Here is a 15,424-nt window from a genome sequence, read left to right on the forward strand (position 1 = left end):
TTTTTTTACAAAAATGTAAACGTGTAAGTTTGTTACTTTCATAAGGTTGGAGTAATAACATGGTCAACTACTTAAGACATTAGCTAGAATATAGGTTATTGCTTTAGATTTCAAGAAATTTAACAACTAAGGAAGAATTTTTCACTTCTCTCATTGACATCTCAAACCCCAAAACCCCGGACTGGTCTGTTTGGTCTGCTTCATAAACGTTCTCGGAAGTCTTGCGATGTTGCGCCTCTGGGTTTAGAAACTCTGTGTCATTTCTTCCTCTTCCTGTTTTCGTCTGTGTGTCTGGCAGGTAAATAATTTTACTCCAGAGTCCAACATATAATCTGCACCAATCCTCCTATCTATGTTGTAGATTCATATACAATGTGAATGTGTGCATATAGTGTAAAATATCACCTACAACACAGTCGTCTTTAAATCTGATAACTTTGTTCCCGGTTAGATGATTAACCACGCATAGCTCGGGTTTTCTAGTCGCTAGCTTTATCATGCTAGCATAACGAAGGCTTTCCATGCCGCTTGCATATCACCAAACTGAAGTAGTCCACTGTTGAAAAGGACAGTGCTGGTGTTACTTTTTATCTAAAACATTCACCTCCTAAAAGGCGAATCATGTCGTTGTTCATATCTTTGCAGACGCATCTCGGATCTCTGGCTTGTTCGAAACTTGCTAACTACTGTACCGGTATCTTATCCGGGTAACTACAGCGTTATAAGCGGGGGCATTTAGCACGGAAACGTGTGAGTTCCAGGTTGGATCTTTGTACAAAAGTTACTTTACAATTAAATTCCACATTTTTCTTTCGTCAACAGCTCCACAGAACAGAGATGGCAAAGTCAAAAAATCACACCACCCACAACCAGTGTAAGTAGAAATGAATGGATAACTGTGAAACTATCCAGCTAGTTAGCTACACCAGGTTACCGCTGAGTGACGATGATGGACCTAGTTAAGCACATACACCAGGTTACGCTGAGTGACGATGATGGAGCTCAGTTAGCTACACCAGGTTACCGCTGAGTGACGATGAGTGCACTAGTTAGCTACACCAGGTTAGCCGCTGAGTGACGATGATGTACTGAGTTTAGCTACACCAGGTTACCGCTGAGTGACGATGATGTACTAGTTAGCTACACCAGGTTACCGCTGAGTGACGATGATGTACTAGTTAGCTACACCAGGTTACCGCTGAGTGACGATGATGGACTAGTTAGCTACACCAGGTTACCGCTGAGTGACGATGATGTATCTAGTTAGCTACACCAGGTTACGCTGAGTGACGATGATGTACTAGGTTACTACACCAGGTTACCCGCTGAGTGACGATGATAGCTAGTTTAGCTACACCAGGTTACCGCTGAGTGACGATGATGGACTAGTTAGCTACACCAGGTTACCGCTGAGTGACGATGATGGCTAGTTAGCTACACCAGGTTACGCTGAGTGACGATGATGTGACTAGTTAGCTACACCAGGTTACCGGCTGAGTGACGATGATGGACTAGTTAGCTACACCAGGTTACCTGCTGAGTGACGATGATGGACTAGTTAGCTACAACCAGGTTACCGCTGAGTGACGATGGATGGACTAGTTAGCTACACCAGGTTACCCGGCTGAGTGGACGATGATGGACTAGTTAGCTACACCAGGTTACCGCTGAGTGACGATGGATGGACTAGTTATAGCTACACCAGGTTTACCGCTGACAGGACGCTGATGGCTAGTTAGCTACACCAGGTTACGCTGAGTGACGGTGATGGACTAGGTTAGCTACCACAGGTTACCGCTGAGTGACGAATGATGTACTAGTTAGCTACACCAGGTTACCGCTGAGTGACGATGATGGGCTAGTTAGCTACACCAGGTTACCGCTGAGTGACGATGATGGGCTAGTTAGTTAACTAATGATGCCCTGTTCAAAACGGTTCCCAAAAGTTTTGTGTACCAGTCTCTTTCCTGTCTGTCTACAGCCCGTAAGGCCCACAGGAACGGGATCAAGAAGCCCAGACCAGACCGATACGAGTCCATGAAAGGGGTATGTATTGTAAGGTGTCCAATCAAAAAAAGTCATATTTTGATCAATAGGTAAAATAATATTTTAATTGTGTAGATAATCCTCTAAGAAAACCAATGGTCCAAACCTCATGTCTTGTATCATAATCCATTTGAAACTTACTGGAGTTTTTACCCTTGTAGGATGGTCAAAATTAGGGTGACTAATTCAATGGAGGCCAGAGAACAAAGTTGTCTAAAATCTGGATAATAGCATTGTGTCAGTTAGGCTGTGTGAGAATGTAAGGCCAACTGACAGGCTTACCGTTGAATTCGTCATCTTTCTTCTCAATTATAGACAACAGTATAGAGATGGTAGAGATGGTTATCGTATTTTCATATTTTACTGTCTCTGTTCATATTGACGACAAGTTCCTTTTCTTTTTCGAAGACTTCTCACAAAAACAAGTGTATCTCTGAAATGGCAACGTACCCACCAGAGTGTACGCAATTCTTTTTTCAAAGCCTTTTACATTTAATTCGGCTCGTCAGGCTATTTTAGTTATTTACGACCTGTAAACAAGTTGGAAGACAACGACCACAACGTTTTAAATTAAGTTTTTGTGAGAAACCCGCACCGTTCTGTCAAGAGCTCGGTGCCCTTTATCGGATGTATGTGTAACAGTATAACTTTAGTCCGTCCCCTCGCCCCGACCCGGGCGCGAACCAGGGACCCTCTGCACACATCAACAACAGTCACCCACGAAGCATCGTTACCCATCGCTCCACAAAAGCCGCGGCCCTTGCAGAGCAAGGGGAACCACTACTTCAAGGTCTCAAAGCGAGTGACGTAACCGATTGAAACGCTATTAGCGCCTACCCGCTAACTAGCTAGCCATTTCACATCCGTTACATTAGGTTACGAAATCCGACTTTCTGGATATAATGTCAAGGATGTATCAAAGACTGAACAATTCACAATATAAAGAATCATATCGGTCTTGTATTTTCTAACATCTCTGGGCAGAGTGGCTGGACGCCCTATGTAATGATCTGCTTCTGGCTGATCCATCAATCAATGTGATTAGTAGTACATCAGATGTGGGGGCCTCAAATAATATAAATGTATCAAAATCAAGGGGTTGTAATTGTGACGTGGACATCCTGTGAGGTTGCTCTCCCACGGCTCTGTCCTTGTGGCGTATGGGAGCGTAGCACTTCGATGCTGTGACGTACAGTCCCTTTCCACGACGTCGGAGAGCAAGCTTTTGTCCCCGGCCCTCGGCTTGGTGAGGACGGCGTTCTGTATATTCCTACATCTTCCCAGAGCCCTTTGGGCCATGACTGGGGGGCTAAACCATGCATTGCACAATTTCCATTTGTAGGAGCCACTTTCCTGTTTTCATGCTTATAATACTACTTGTGATTTTATATATATATTATAACAGGATATTATATATATATTATATTATATTATATATATATGGACTAATATATTTTTACTCTTTTCTACATTGTAGAATAATAGTGAAGACATCAAAACTATGAAATAACACATATGGAATCATGTAGTAACCAAAGAAATGTTAAACAAATCAAAATGTATTTGAGATTCTTCAAAGTAGCCACCCTTTGCCTTGATGACAGCTTTGCACACTCTTGGCATTCTCTCAACCAGCTTCACCTGGAATGCTTTTCCTACAGTCTTGAAGGAGTTCCCACATATGCTGAGCACTTGTTGGCTGCTATTCCTTCACTCTGCTGTCCAACTCATCCCAAACCATCTCAATTGGGTTGAGGTCGGGAGATTGTGAAGGCCATGTAATCTGATGCAGCACTCATCACTCTCCTTGTTGGTCAAATAGCCCTTACACAGCCTGGAGGTGTGTTTTGGATCATTTTCCTGTTGAAAAACAAATGCTAATCCCACTACGCGCAAACCAGATGGGATGGCGTATGGCAGCGGAATGCTGTGGTAGCCATGCTGGGTCAGTGTGCTTTGAATTCTAAATAAATCACAGACAGTGTTACCAGCAGAACACCATCACATCTCCTCCTCCATGCTTCACGGTGTGAACCACACATGCGGAGATCATCCGTTCACCTACTCTGCATCTCACAAAGACACGGCGGTTGGAGCCAAAAATGTCAAATTTGGAGTCATTAGACCAAAGGACAGATTTCCACCGGCCTAATGTCCATTGCTCGTGTTTCTTGGCCCAACCAAGTCTCTTCTTCTTACTGGTGTCCTTTAATAGTGGTTTATTTGCAGCAATTTGACCATGAAGGCTGATTTCATGCAGTCTCCTCTAAACAGTTGATGTTGAGATGTGTCTGTTACTTGAACTCTGAAGTGTTTATTTGGGCTGCCTTTTCTGAGGCTGGTAACTCTAATTAACTTATTCTCTGCAGCAGAGGTAACTCTGAGTCTTCCTTTCCTGTGGCGGTCCTCATGAGAGCCAGTTTCATCATAGCACTTGATGGAAATTGCGACTGCATTAAAAAATTCTTGACATTTTCCAAATTGACTGACCTTCATGTCTTAAAGTATTGATGGACTGTCATTTCTCTTTGGTTATTTGAGCTGTTCTTGCCATAATATGGACTTGGTCTTTTACCAAATAGGGCTGTCTTCTGTATACCACCCCTACCTTGTCACAACACAACTGATTGGCTCAAACACATTAAGATGGAAATTCCACAAATTAACTTTAACAAGGTCCACCTGTTAATTGAAATGCATTCCAGGTAACTACCTCATGAAGCTGGTTGAGAGAATGCCAAGAGTGTGCTAAGCTGTCATCAAGACAAAGGCTGGCAACTTTGAACAATCTAGTCAAATCAATTTAACACTTTTTAGGTTACAAAAAATAATTCCATGTCTTATTTCATAGTTTTGATGTCTTCATTATTCTACAATGTAGAACATAATAAAAATTAAAGAACCCTGTAATGAGTAGGTGCGTCTTAACTTTTGACTGGTACTGTATATTATATATTAGTCTATATAACATTTATTATTACACTGAACAAACATATATAAAGGCAACAAAGTGTTAGTCTCATGTTTCATGAGCTGAAGTAAAAGGTCCCAGAAATGTTGCATACACACAAAAAGCTTATTTCTCTTCAAATTGTGCGCGAATCTGTTTACATCCTTGTTCGTGATTATTTCTCCTTTGATAATCCATCCACCTGACAGTTGTGGCATATCCATTAGAGCTGTTGGCTGTTAATTTCTCTACCATAAGCCTCCTCCAACATCATTTCGGAGAATTTGGCAGTTGTCCAACCGGCCTCACACAACCGCAGACCACGCCAGCCCAGGACCTCCACAACCGGCTTCTTCACCTGCGAAATGGTCTGAGACCAGCCACCTGTACAGCTGATGAAGCTGTGGGTTTGCACAACTGAAGAATCTTTGCACAGACTGTCAGTAATCGTCTCAGGGGAGCTTATCTGCGTGCTCGTCGTCCTCATCAGGGTCTTGATCTGACTGCAGTTCGGCGTCGTAACCGACTTCAGTGGGTAAATGCTCACCTTCGATGGCCACTGACACGCTGGAGAAGTGTACTCTTCACGGATGAATCCCGGTTTCAACCGTACAGATGGCAGACAGCGTGTGGTGTGTGTGTGAGCAGTTTGCTGATGTCAACGTTGTGAACAGAGTGCCCCATGGTGGGGTTATGGTATGGGCAGGGATGAGCTACGGACAACGAACACAATTGTATTTTATTAATGGCAATTTGAATGTACAGAGATACCGTGACGAGATCCTGAGGCCCATTGTGGTGCCATTCATCCGCTGCCATCACCTCATGTTTCAGCATGATAATACACGTCCCCATGTCACAAGGATCTGTACACAATTCCTGGAAGCTGAAAATGTCCCAGTTCTTCCATGGCCGGCATACCCACCAGACATGTCACCCATTGAGCATGTTTGGGATGCTCTGGATCGACGTGTACGACAGCCTGTTCCAGTTCCCGCCAATATCCAGCAACTTCACACAGCCATTGAAGAGGAGTGGGACAACATTCTACAGGACACAATCAAAAGCCTTATCAACTATATAACTATATGCAAAGGAGGTGTCGCCTCCACCTTACCCGACACCCACTGCAATTTGCATACCACCCCAACAGCCCTATACCACCTGGACAAGAGGAATACCTAAGTAAGAATGCTGTTCATTGACTATAGTTCACCCTTCAACAACATAGTACCATCCAAGCTCATCACTAAGCTCTCACAGGCCACAATCAACATCCTGATCAATTCTATGTGAAGGAAATGTCGCGCTGCATGAGGCATGTTGTGGTCACACCAGATACTGACTGGTTTTCGGATCCACACCTTTTTTTTAAAGTATCTGTGACCAACATGTGAATATCTGTATTCCCAGTCATGTGAAATTCATATATTAGGGCCTAATGAATTTATTTAAATGGACTGATTTCCTTATGAGGTGTAACTCAGTAAAATGTTTGAAATTGTTTCCACGTTGTGTTTTACATTTGGTTTGATTGGTCAGACTGCCTCAAACTTTAATTCACGTAAGCCTATAAGAGACAATTCCTCTGGTAGATATGAATTTAGTTGGAGTCAAATGACTTCTGGGAGATAGTTATGACTCTTTAGGAATAAGGGGTTAGTCTGAAATTCAGCTAATCTGTGAGGTCCTTTTTTTTTAATGAATGGTTGAAATATATCTGCTGGTTGTGATGTTTAACGAAGGAGGTTGATCCAACTGCATTTACACCCTTTAATTTAACACACTTTCAGTATTGTTCACGTATGAAAAGTGATATATTTCCGCAACTTACTGTCTTCCTTGTTCTTCTCCAGGTCGACCCGAAGTTCATGAAGAACATGCGTTTCGCCAAGAAGCACAACAAGAAGGGGCAGAAGACAGCCAACGCAGCGGCCAAGAAGATCGCACTGGCAGCCGCCCCTTAGATGTGGGTGGCAGATCGCTGCATCTCCACGTTCCATTGACTTTTGTTACCATCACAATAAAGCGTTGTTAGTTTATCGGGTACTTCTTGTATACTTTTTATAGCCGAAAGTTCTGAAAGTAGTGCTCGCTCACGAGCTAAAAGTTTTCCCTGAAAATGACCTGCTTTATCACGCGCTGATAGGAGCACCAAGTCATTGCCATGGGTAAAAGCTCTCCATCTCTGCTGTGTCCACTGAGCCGTTGGGCTCATCCTGCAATCTCATTGGATAAAAGGGGGTGTAGGGAAATTACATGGCACAGTTTGAAGAAAACAGTTTCTTTCAAACTGGGGATTTTGTGGCTAATTTAGGGGAGACTAATTCTGCATGTAGGAGCAACGAATGGACACAAACCAGCCCAAAGCGCCAGGTTTACAAAATACTTTAATATTCACCAAAGTACCCGGAGCATGTCTTTAAAAAGGACTTGTGGAATTAATGTATGATCTGTCAGATGGCCATGTTGTCCAATCCCAAAGGGTGCCCATTGTTGATTTTATCCTTACACCAGCACACCTGATTCAACTCATCACTCCTTAAATTGAGTAGGGTGTTGGGACCAGGATTAACAAACACTGGTGTAGGGGTACGGATGGGTCTAACTAGTTTAGGGGTACAGATGGGTATAACACTAGTTTAGGGGTACGGATGGGTCTAACACTAGTTTAGGGGTACGGATGGGTCTAACACTAGTTTATTGGTACGGATGGGTCTAACACTAGTTTAGGGGTACGGATGGGTCTAACACTAGTTTAGGGGTACGGATGGGTCTAACACTAGTTTAGGGGTACGGATGGGGTTCTAACACTAGTTTAGGGGTACGGATGGTCTAACACTAGTTAGGTACGTCATGGGTCTAACACTAGTTTAGGGGTACGGATGGGTCTAACACTAGTTTAGGGGTGGATGGGTTCTAACACTAGTTTAGGTACAGATGGTTAACACTAGTTTAGGGGTACGATGGTGTCTAACACTAGTTAGGCGTACGGGTGTGTCTAACACTAGTTTAGGGGTACGGATGGGTCTAACACTAGTTTAGGGGTACGGGTGGGTCTAACACTAGTTTAGGGGTACGGGTGGGTCTAACACTAGTTTAGGGGTACAGATGGGTCTAACACTAGTTTAGGGGTACGGATGGGTCTAACACTAATTTAGGGGTACAGATGGGTCTAACACTAGTTTAGGGGTACAGATGGGTCTAACACTAGTTTAGGGGTACGGATGGGTCTAACACTAGTTTTGGGGTCGGGATGGGTCTTTATTTGGAGACTCTTACATGTGGCCTAAAGATGAAAATCGCCCAGGAGTAACACTTCAGTGTTTCCACTATTTTCTTAATTTAACATCGGTGCCCCGCCACTACTAAATCGTTGCTGCTACTCAAAAATATGTATTTTACACATTTGAGACACACTTTTAATAAACGGATGGTGTAAGATTTTGGCAATTAAATCTATTTTCTACTGACCCAGAGTCAGATGATCTCATTTTTATGTCTCTGTGCAGTTTGAAAGAAGTTCCTAAGTAGCGTGAGTGCAATTGCAATTGCCAACTACCATTTGCACAATGACGAATTCTATGGGAACAGCTAGCAAAGCATGTTCCCATAGACGCTAGTTAGCAACGGCTCGCAGAACTCAACTTCCTTCAAACGGCACCACAAATGGTGTCCATGAGTTAATCTGACTGTAGAAAATGGGCCAAAATCTCACACCATCTCTTTAAGATCAAGCAAATGTATTTATATAGCCCTTCTTACATCATCAGATGTCACAAAGTGCTGTACAGAAACAACCTAAAACAGCAAGCAATGCAGATGTAGAAGCACGGTGGCTAGGAAAAACTCCCTAGAAAGGCAGGAACCTAGGAAGAAACCTAGAGAGGAACCAGGCTCTGAGGGGTGGCCATTCCTCTTCTGGCTGTGCCGGGTGGAGATTATAAGAGTACATGGCCATCAAGGCCAGATTGTTTTTCAAGATGTTCAAACGTTCATAGATGACCGGCAGGGTCAAATAATAATCACAGGGGTTGTAGAGGGTGCAGCTGGTCAGTACCTCAGGAGTAAATGTCAATTGGCTTTTCATAGCCGAACATTGAGGTCGAAAACAGCAGGTCCGGGACAAGGTAGCACGTCCAGTGAACAGGTCAGGGATCCATAGCCGCAGGCAGAACAGTTGAAACTGGAGCAGCAGCACAACCAGGTGGACTGGGGACAGCAAGGAGTCATCAGGCCAGGTAGTTCTGAGGCATGATCCTAGGGCTCAGGTCCTCTGGGAGAGAAAGAGACAATTAGAGGGAGCATAAATTCACACAGGACACCAGATAAGAGAGGAGAATTACACCAGATATAACAGACTGACCCTAGCCCCCTGGCACATAGACTATTGCAGCATAAATACTGGAGGGGGGGGGGAGGGGGCACTGTGGTATCCCAAACCAGGCAATATATAGCCCCATCCACTTTCCCAGCATAGCCACCACTAGAGGGATATCAACAGACCACCAACTTACTACCCTGAGACAAGGCTGAGTATAGCCCACAAAGATCTCCCCCATCACACGAAGTATAGCCCACGAAGATCTCCTTCACCGCGCAAGCCCGAGGGGGCGCAAAACCAGACCGGAAGATTACATCTGTGACTCAACCCACTCAAGTGATGTACCCCTCACAGGGATGGCATGGACGAGCTCCAATAAGCCAGTGACTCAGCCCCTGTAATAGGGTTAGAGGCAGAGAATCCCAGTGGAGGGAGAGGAGAGCAGGCCAGGCAGAGACAGCAAGGGCAGTTCATCACTCCGTTGCCTTGCCGTTTCACCTTCACACCCCTGGGCCAGACTACACTCAGTCATAGGACCTACTGAAGAGATGAGTCTTCAGTAGTGACTTAAAGGTTGAGACAGAGTCTGCGTCTCTCACATGTATAGGCAGACCGTTCCATAAAAATGGAGCTCAATAGGAGAAAGCCCTGCCTCCAGCTGTTTACTTAGAAATTCTAGGGACAGTAAGGAGGCCTGCGTCTTGTGACCGTAGAGTAAGCCTGTTCTAGGAAGATACATTTCTAAAATCTTGTTTTTTTCTTTGCCATTATGGGGTATTGTGTGTAGATTGATGAGGGGGAAAAAACGATTTAATCAATTTTATACTAAGGCTGTAACAGTAACAACATGTGGAAAAAGTCAAGGGTTCTGAATACTTCCTGAATGCACAGTATATAACTGTATATAACTGTATATTACTGTATATAACTGTATATTACTGTATATAACTGTATATTACTGTATATAACTGTATATTACTGTATATAACTGTATATAACTGTATATTACTGTATATAACTGTATATACAGTGGGGAGAACAAGTATTTGATACACTGCCGATTTTGCAGGTTTTCCTACTTACAAAGCATGTAGAGGTCTGTAATTTTTATCATAGGTACACTTCAACTATGAGAGACGGAATCTAAAACAAAAATCCAGAAAATCACATTGTATGATTTTTAAGTAATTAATTTGCATTTTATTGCATGACATGCCAAAAACCCGATGCTGGATGGCACTTTGATGTGCACCGGAATGGCATGTTGTTTACCTTTAAGTCTTAAAAAAAATGAACACAGGTGTCTAAGGTCTCTAACAACGCGCTCTGTGAACTACAGCCTAATGTTGTGGGTGCTTTGCTGCAGGAGGGACTGGTGCACTTCACAAAATAGATGGCTTCATGAGGCAGGAAAATTATGTGGATATATTGAAGCAACATCTCAAGACATCATTCAGGAAGTTAAAGCTTGGTTGCAAATGGGTCTTCCAAATGGACAATGACCCCAAGCATACTTCCAAAGTTGTGGCAAAATGGCTTAAGTACAACAAAGTCAAGGTATTTGAGTGGCCGTCACAAAATTCTGACCTCAATCCCATAGAAAATTTGTGGGCAGAAAAAGCGTGTGCGAGCAAGGAGGCCTACAAACCTGACTCAGTTACACCAGCTCTGTCAGGAGGAATGTGCCAAAATTCACCCAACTTATTGTGGGAGGCTTGTGGAATGCTACCTGAAAAGTTTGACCCAAGTTCAACAATTTAAAGGCAATGCTACCAAATACTAATTGAGCGTATGTAAACTTCTGACCCACTGGGAATGTGATGAAAGAAATAAAAGCTGAAATAAATAATTCCACATTCTTAAAATTAAAGTGGTGATCCTAACTGACCTAAGACAGGAAATGTTTACTAGGATTAAATGTCAGGAATTGTGAAAAAACTGAGTTTAAATGTATTTGGCTAAGGTGGATGTAAACTTTCGACTTCAACTGTAGCACCTACTAGTGTGTCTCCTGTTGAACGGTGTTGTCAGGATCATCGCCCTCTCTCGCTCTCTGACGCGCTCCTCGACCCCTACAACCGGGGCACCTGCTACTGCTGACTCCATGGTAGGTGTGTAATTCTGTCAGGAGTTTGCGCAACTGGTTAACTGAAGTCAGGTGCAGGAGAGCAGAGATGCGTGAACAGGCACTTTATTTGGCAGAAGGAAAACAGTCAGACGCAACTGCGTAACGACACTCCCAAAGGCAAAAGCGAATAGCGCAGCCGTCACACAAATAATGTACAGCTACAATACCACGGGTTCCAAACAAGACCTGGCGAAAAACCAGCATGAAGCGCCACACGTGACGCGTAACGAACAATTACACACACAGACATGGGGGGAACAGAGAATAATATAAACATAGAGTGATGAGGGGATGTAAAACAGGTGTGAGGAAAAAACAAGACAAAACAAATGGAAAATGAAAGGTGGAGCGGCGATGGCTAGAAGACCGGTGACGTCGACCGCCGAGCGCCGCCCGAACAAGGAGCTGATTTCTGCGGGAGTCGTGACAGGTGTTGTGTATTACTTTCTTCCCCAGACCTCAAAAGTTGTAGTTTAAGAATTGTTGTCGACTTAGAACATCCAATTTGGTTGTTTTCTATTATAATTTTGTGATTTTGAAAGTGAAAACCTGAAACCACGTTTGTGGTTTTTGGTGTTATTATAGTGAATGAATGTATTTGGTCTTTAGTGTTATTATAGTGAATAAAGCACAGCCGCGAGCTGCCCAGTGACACGAGCCTACCAGACGAGCTAAATCACTAGTCTAGTCAAATGACTAACCAGACTATTTGCATTCCCCCCCTCTCCACACCACTGCCACTCTCTGTTGTTATCTATGCATAGTCACTTTAATTAACTCTACCTACATGTATATACTACCTCAACTAACCAGTGCCCCCGGCACATTGACTCTGTACCGTAAACACAGCCTTTGTGATATCTCCTGATCCAAAAGGGCTTTATAAAATACATTTGACTCGTTGATTGCTGTGGCTGTAAAGGCATTGTAGCAACCTTAAATCAACACCTAGCAACCTGATCAAGCAGTTCGGACCTCTTGGTGTAGCAGCTAGAGTGTTGGGGTCACCAGTCCCCGGGCAATGGGTTCAAGTCCCTGTCGGAGCTTTCCCCCAAATTCTCTACAGTATGGAATAATTATCATTATGATTATTACTATGTTGTCCCCAGGACCCTTCAGTGATAGTGAACTTCCCTGTGCAGGACCCTTCACAGGGACCCCGTCCAGGACCCTTCAGTGATAGTGAACTTCCCTGTGCAGGTGACCTTCACAGGACCCTTCCGGGACCCTCCAGGACCTTCAGTGATAGTGAACTCCCTGTGCAGGACCCTTCACAGGGACCCCCGTCCAGGACCCCTGTGCAGGAACCCATCATAGATGATGAAGGCACAATCTAAAATAACTCCTGGAGACTCTACAGACTTCAGTTCATCTCCTGCCGTTGTGCCCTTGTACCTAAAACTTTGATGGCTGCACTGCGGCTGAGAGCTGAGTTCCACCTGTGTGGTGATTTACTGTGTGGTGAGTTACTGTGTGGTGAGTTACTGTGTGGTGAGTTACTGTGGGGTGAGTTACTGTGGGGTGAGTTACTGTGGGGTGAGTTAATGTGGGGTGAGTTACTGTGGGGTGAGTTACTGTGGGTGAGTTACTGTGGGGTGTTGTAGCATGTAGTGACCAGTAGAGGGTAGGGTGTTGTAGCATGTAGTGACCAGTAGAGGGCAGGGTGTTGTAGCATGTAGTGACCAGTAGAGGGCAGGGTGTTGTAGCATGTAGTGACCAGTAGAGGGCAGGGTGTTGTAGCATGTAGTGGCCAGTAGAGGGCAGGGTGTTGTAGCATGTAGTGACCAGTAGAGGGCAGGGTGTTGTAACATGTAGTGACTAGTAGAAGGCAGGGTGTTGTAACATGTAGTGACCAAGTAGAGGGCAGGGTGTTGTAGCATGTAGTGACCAGTAGAGGCAGGGTGTTGTAGCATGTAGTGACCAGTAGAGGGCAGGGTGTTGTAGCATGTAGTGGCCAGTAGAGGGCAGGGTGTTGTAGCATGTAGTGGCCAGTAGAGGGCAGGGTGTTGTAGCATGTAGTGACCAGTAGAGGGCAGGGTGTTGTAACATGTAGTGACCAGTAGAGGGCAGGGTGTTGTAGCATGTAGTGACCAGTAGAGGGCAGGGTGTTGTAGCATGTAGTGACCAGTAGAGGGCAGGGTGTTGTAGCATTTAGTGACCAGTAAGGGCAGGTGGTGTTTGCATGTAGTGGCCAGTAGAGGGCAGGGTGTTGTAACATGTAGTGACCAGTAGAGGGCAGGGTGTTGTAACATGTAGTGACCAGTAGAGGGCAGGGTGTTGTAACATGTAGTGACCAGTAGAGGGCAGGGTGTTGTAACATGTAGTGACCAGTAGAGGGCAGGGTGTTGTAACATGTAGTGGCCAGTAGAGGGCAGGGTGTTGTTAGCATGTAGTGACCAGTAGAGGGCAGGGTGTTGTAGCATGTAGTGACCAGTAGAGGGTAGGGTGTAGTAGCATGTAGTGGCCAGTAGAGGGCAGGGTGTTGTAGCATGTAATGACCAGTAGAGGGCAGGGTGTTGTAACATGTAGTGACCAGTAAGGGGCAGGGTGTTGTAGCATGTGTGACCAGTAGAGGGCAGGGTGTTGTAACATGTAGTGGCCAGTAGAGGGCAGGGTGTTGTAGCATGTAGTGGCCAGTAGAGGGCAGGGTGTTGTAACTGTAGTGGCCAGTAGAGGGCAGGGTGCTGTAACATGTAGTGACCAGTAGAGGGCAGGGTGTTGTAACATGTAGTGGCCAGTAGAGGGCAGGGTGTTGTAGCATGTATGACCAGTAGAGGGCAGGTGTTGTAACATGTAGTGACCAGTAGAGGGCAGGGTGTTGTAGCATGTCGTGACCAGTAGAGGGCAGGGTGTTGTAACATGTAGTGGCCAGTAGAGGGCAGGGTGTTGTAGCATGTAGTGGCCAGTAGAGGGCAGGGTGTTGTAACATGTAGTGGCCAGTAGAGGGCAGGGTGCTGTAACATGTAGTGACCAGTAGAGGGCAGGGTGTTGTAGCATGTAGTGGCCAGTAGAGGGCAGGGTGTTGTAACATGTAGTGGCCAGTAGAGGGCAGGGTGCTGTAAATGATAGTGACCAGTAGAGGGCAGGGTGTTGTAACATGTAGTGACCAGTAGAGGGCAGGGTGTTGTAACATGTAGTGACCAGTAGAGGGCAGGGTGTTGTAACATGTAGTGACCAGTAGAGGGCAGGGGTTGTAACATGTAGTGACAGCAGTAGAGGGCAGGGTGTTGTGCATGTAGCTGACCAGTAGAGGGCAGGTGTTGTAGCATGTGCAGTATTAGGTAGTGGCCGCAGGATGAGCTGTTGCTCTTTAGTGTAGAGGAGGAGGTGCAGGGATATATTTGATGCTGCATGGGGGCGCCGCTCAGAATATCAATGGGCTCTCTCTCTCTTTCTCTCTCTCTCTCTTCTCTCCTCTCTCCTCCCAAAGGGCTTTATTGGTATCAGAATCATCTGTTACATTGCCAAAGCAAGTACAATAGATCATAAACAAAATTAATATCAATGTTACACAAGTTCCAAAAGAATATAGTCATTTCAAATGTCATATTATGGCTGTACATAGTGTTATAATGATGTAAAAAATAGTTGAAATACTAAAAGGAAAATCAACATAATATGGGTAACATTTATAATGCTATTTGTGTTCCACTCGTTGCCCTTTTCTTTTCACAGCAGGTCACACATCTTGCTGCTGTGATGCACACTGGGGTATTTCACCCAGTAGATATGGGAGTTTATCAAAATTGGATTTGTTTTTGAATTCTTTTGTGGATCTGTGTAATCTGAGGGAAAAATGTGTCTCTAACATGGTCATAATTTGGGCAGCAGGTTAGGAAGTGCAGCTCAGTTTCCACCTCATTTTGTGGGCAGTGTGAACATAGCCTGTCTTCCCTTGAGAGCCAGGTCTGCCTACGGCAGCCTTTCTCAATAGCAAGGCTATGCTCACTAAGTCTGTACATAGTCAAGGCTTTCC

The 15,424-nt window shown here is 44.6% G+C and overlaps 1 protein-coding gene and 1 non-coding gene across 4 annotated transcripts; both read left to right on the forward strand.

Annotated features, from left to right (window-relative positions):
* Positions 1–220: 220 nt before the first annotated feature.
* LOC111976003 (large ribosomal subunit protein eL29) lies at positions 221–7,038 on the forward strand. Of its 3 annotated transcripts, none has more exons than XM_024004705.3 (4): positions 221–298; positions 823–874; positions 1,982–2,046; positions 6,853–7,038. In XM_024004705.3, exons 2-4 carry the CDS (start codon positions 838–840, stop codon positions 6,961–6,963), a joined length of 213 nt encoding a protein of 70 aa, XP_023860473.1. In that variant the 5' UTR covers positions 221–298; positions 823–837; the 3' UTR covers positions 6,964–7,038. The 3 variants fall into 3 exon arrangements, with proteins under 3 accessions (XP_023860473.1, XP_024003342.1, XP_024003343.1); XM_024147574.2 differs by lacking the exon at positions 221–298 and adding an exon at positions 651–748; XM_024147575.2 differs by lacking the exon at positions 221–298 and adding an exon at positions 667–707.
* On the forward strand, positions 3,154–3,377 carry LOC111976193 (small nucleolar RNA SNORA73 family). Its single transcript, XR_002878908.1, has one exon. It is a non-coding gene; the product is annotated as a small nucleolar RNA SNORA73 family (small nucleolar RNA).
* Positions 7,039–15,424: the final 8,386 nt, after the last annotated feature.

This window comes from Salvelinus sp. IW2-2015, linkage group LG16, assembly GCF_002910315.2.
Source record: "Salvelinus sp. IW2-2015 linkage group LG16, ASM291031v2, whole genome shotgun sequence".
Taxonomy (NCBI): domain Eukaryota; kingdom Metazoa; phylum Chordata; class Actinopteri; order Salmoniformes; family Salmonidae; genus Salvelinus; species Salvelinus sp. IW2-2015.

Bases quoted from the DNA above. Each gene is read 5' to 3' on its own strand.
- LOC111976003 (XM_024004705.3), top strand. From the start codon at position 838: ATGGCAAAGTCAAAAAATCACACCACCCACAACCAGT. The intron at 875-1,981 runs GTAAGTAGAAAT...GTCTGTCTACAG, and splicing joins TCACACCACCCACAACCAGT to CCCGTAAGGCCCACAGGAAC. The intron at 2,047-6,852 runs GTATGTATTGTA...GTTCTTCTCCAG, and splicing joins GATACGAGTCCATGAAAGGG to GTCGACCCGAAGTTCATGAA.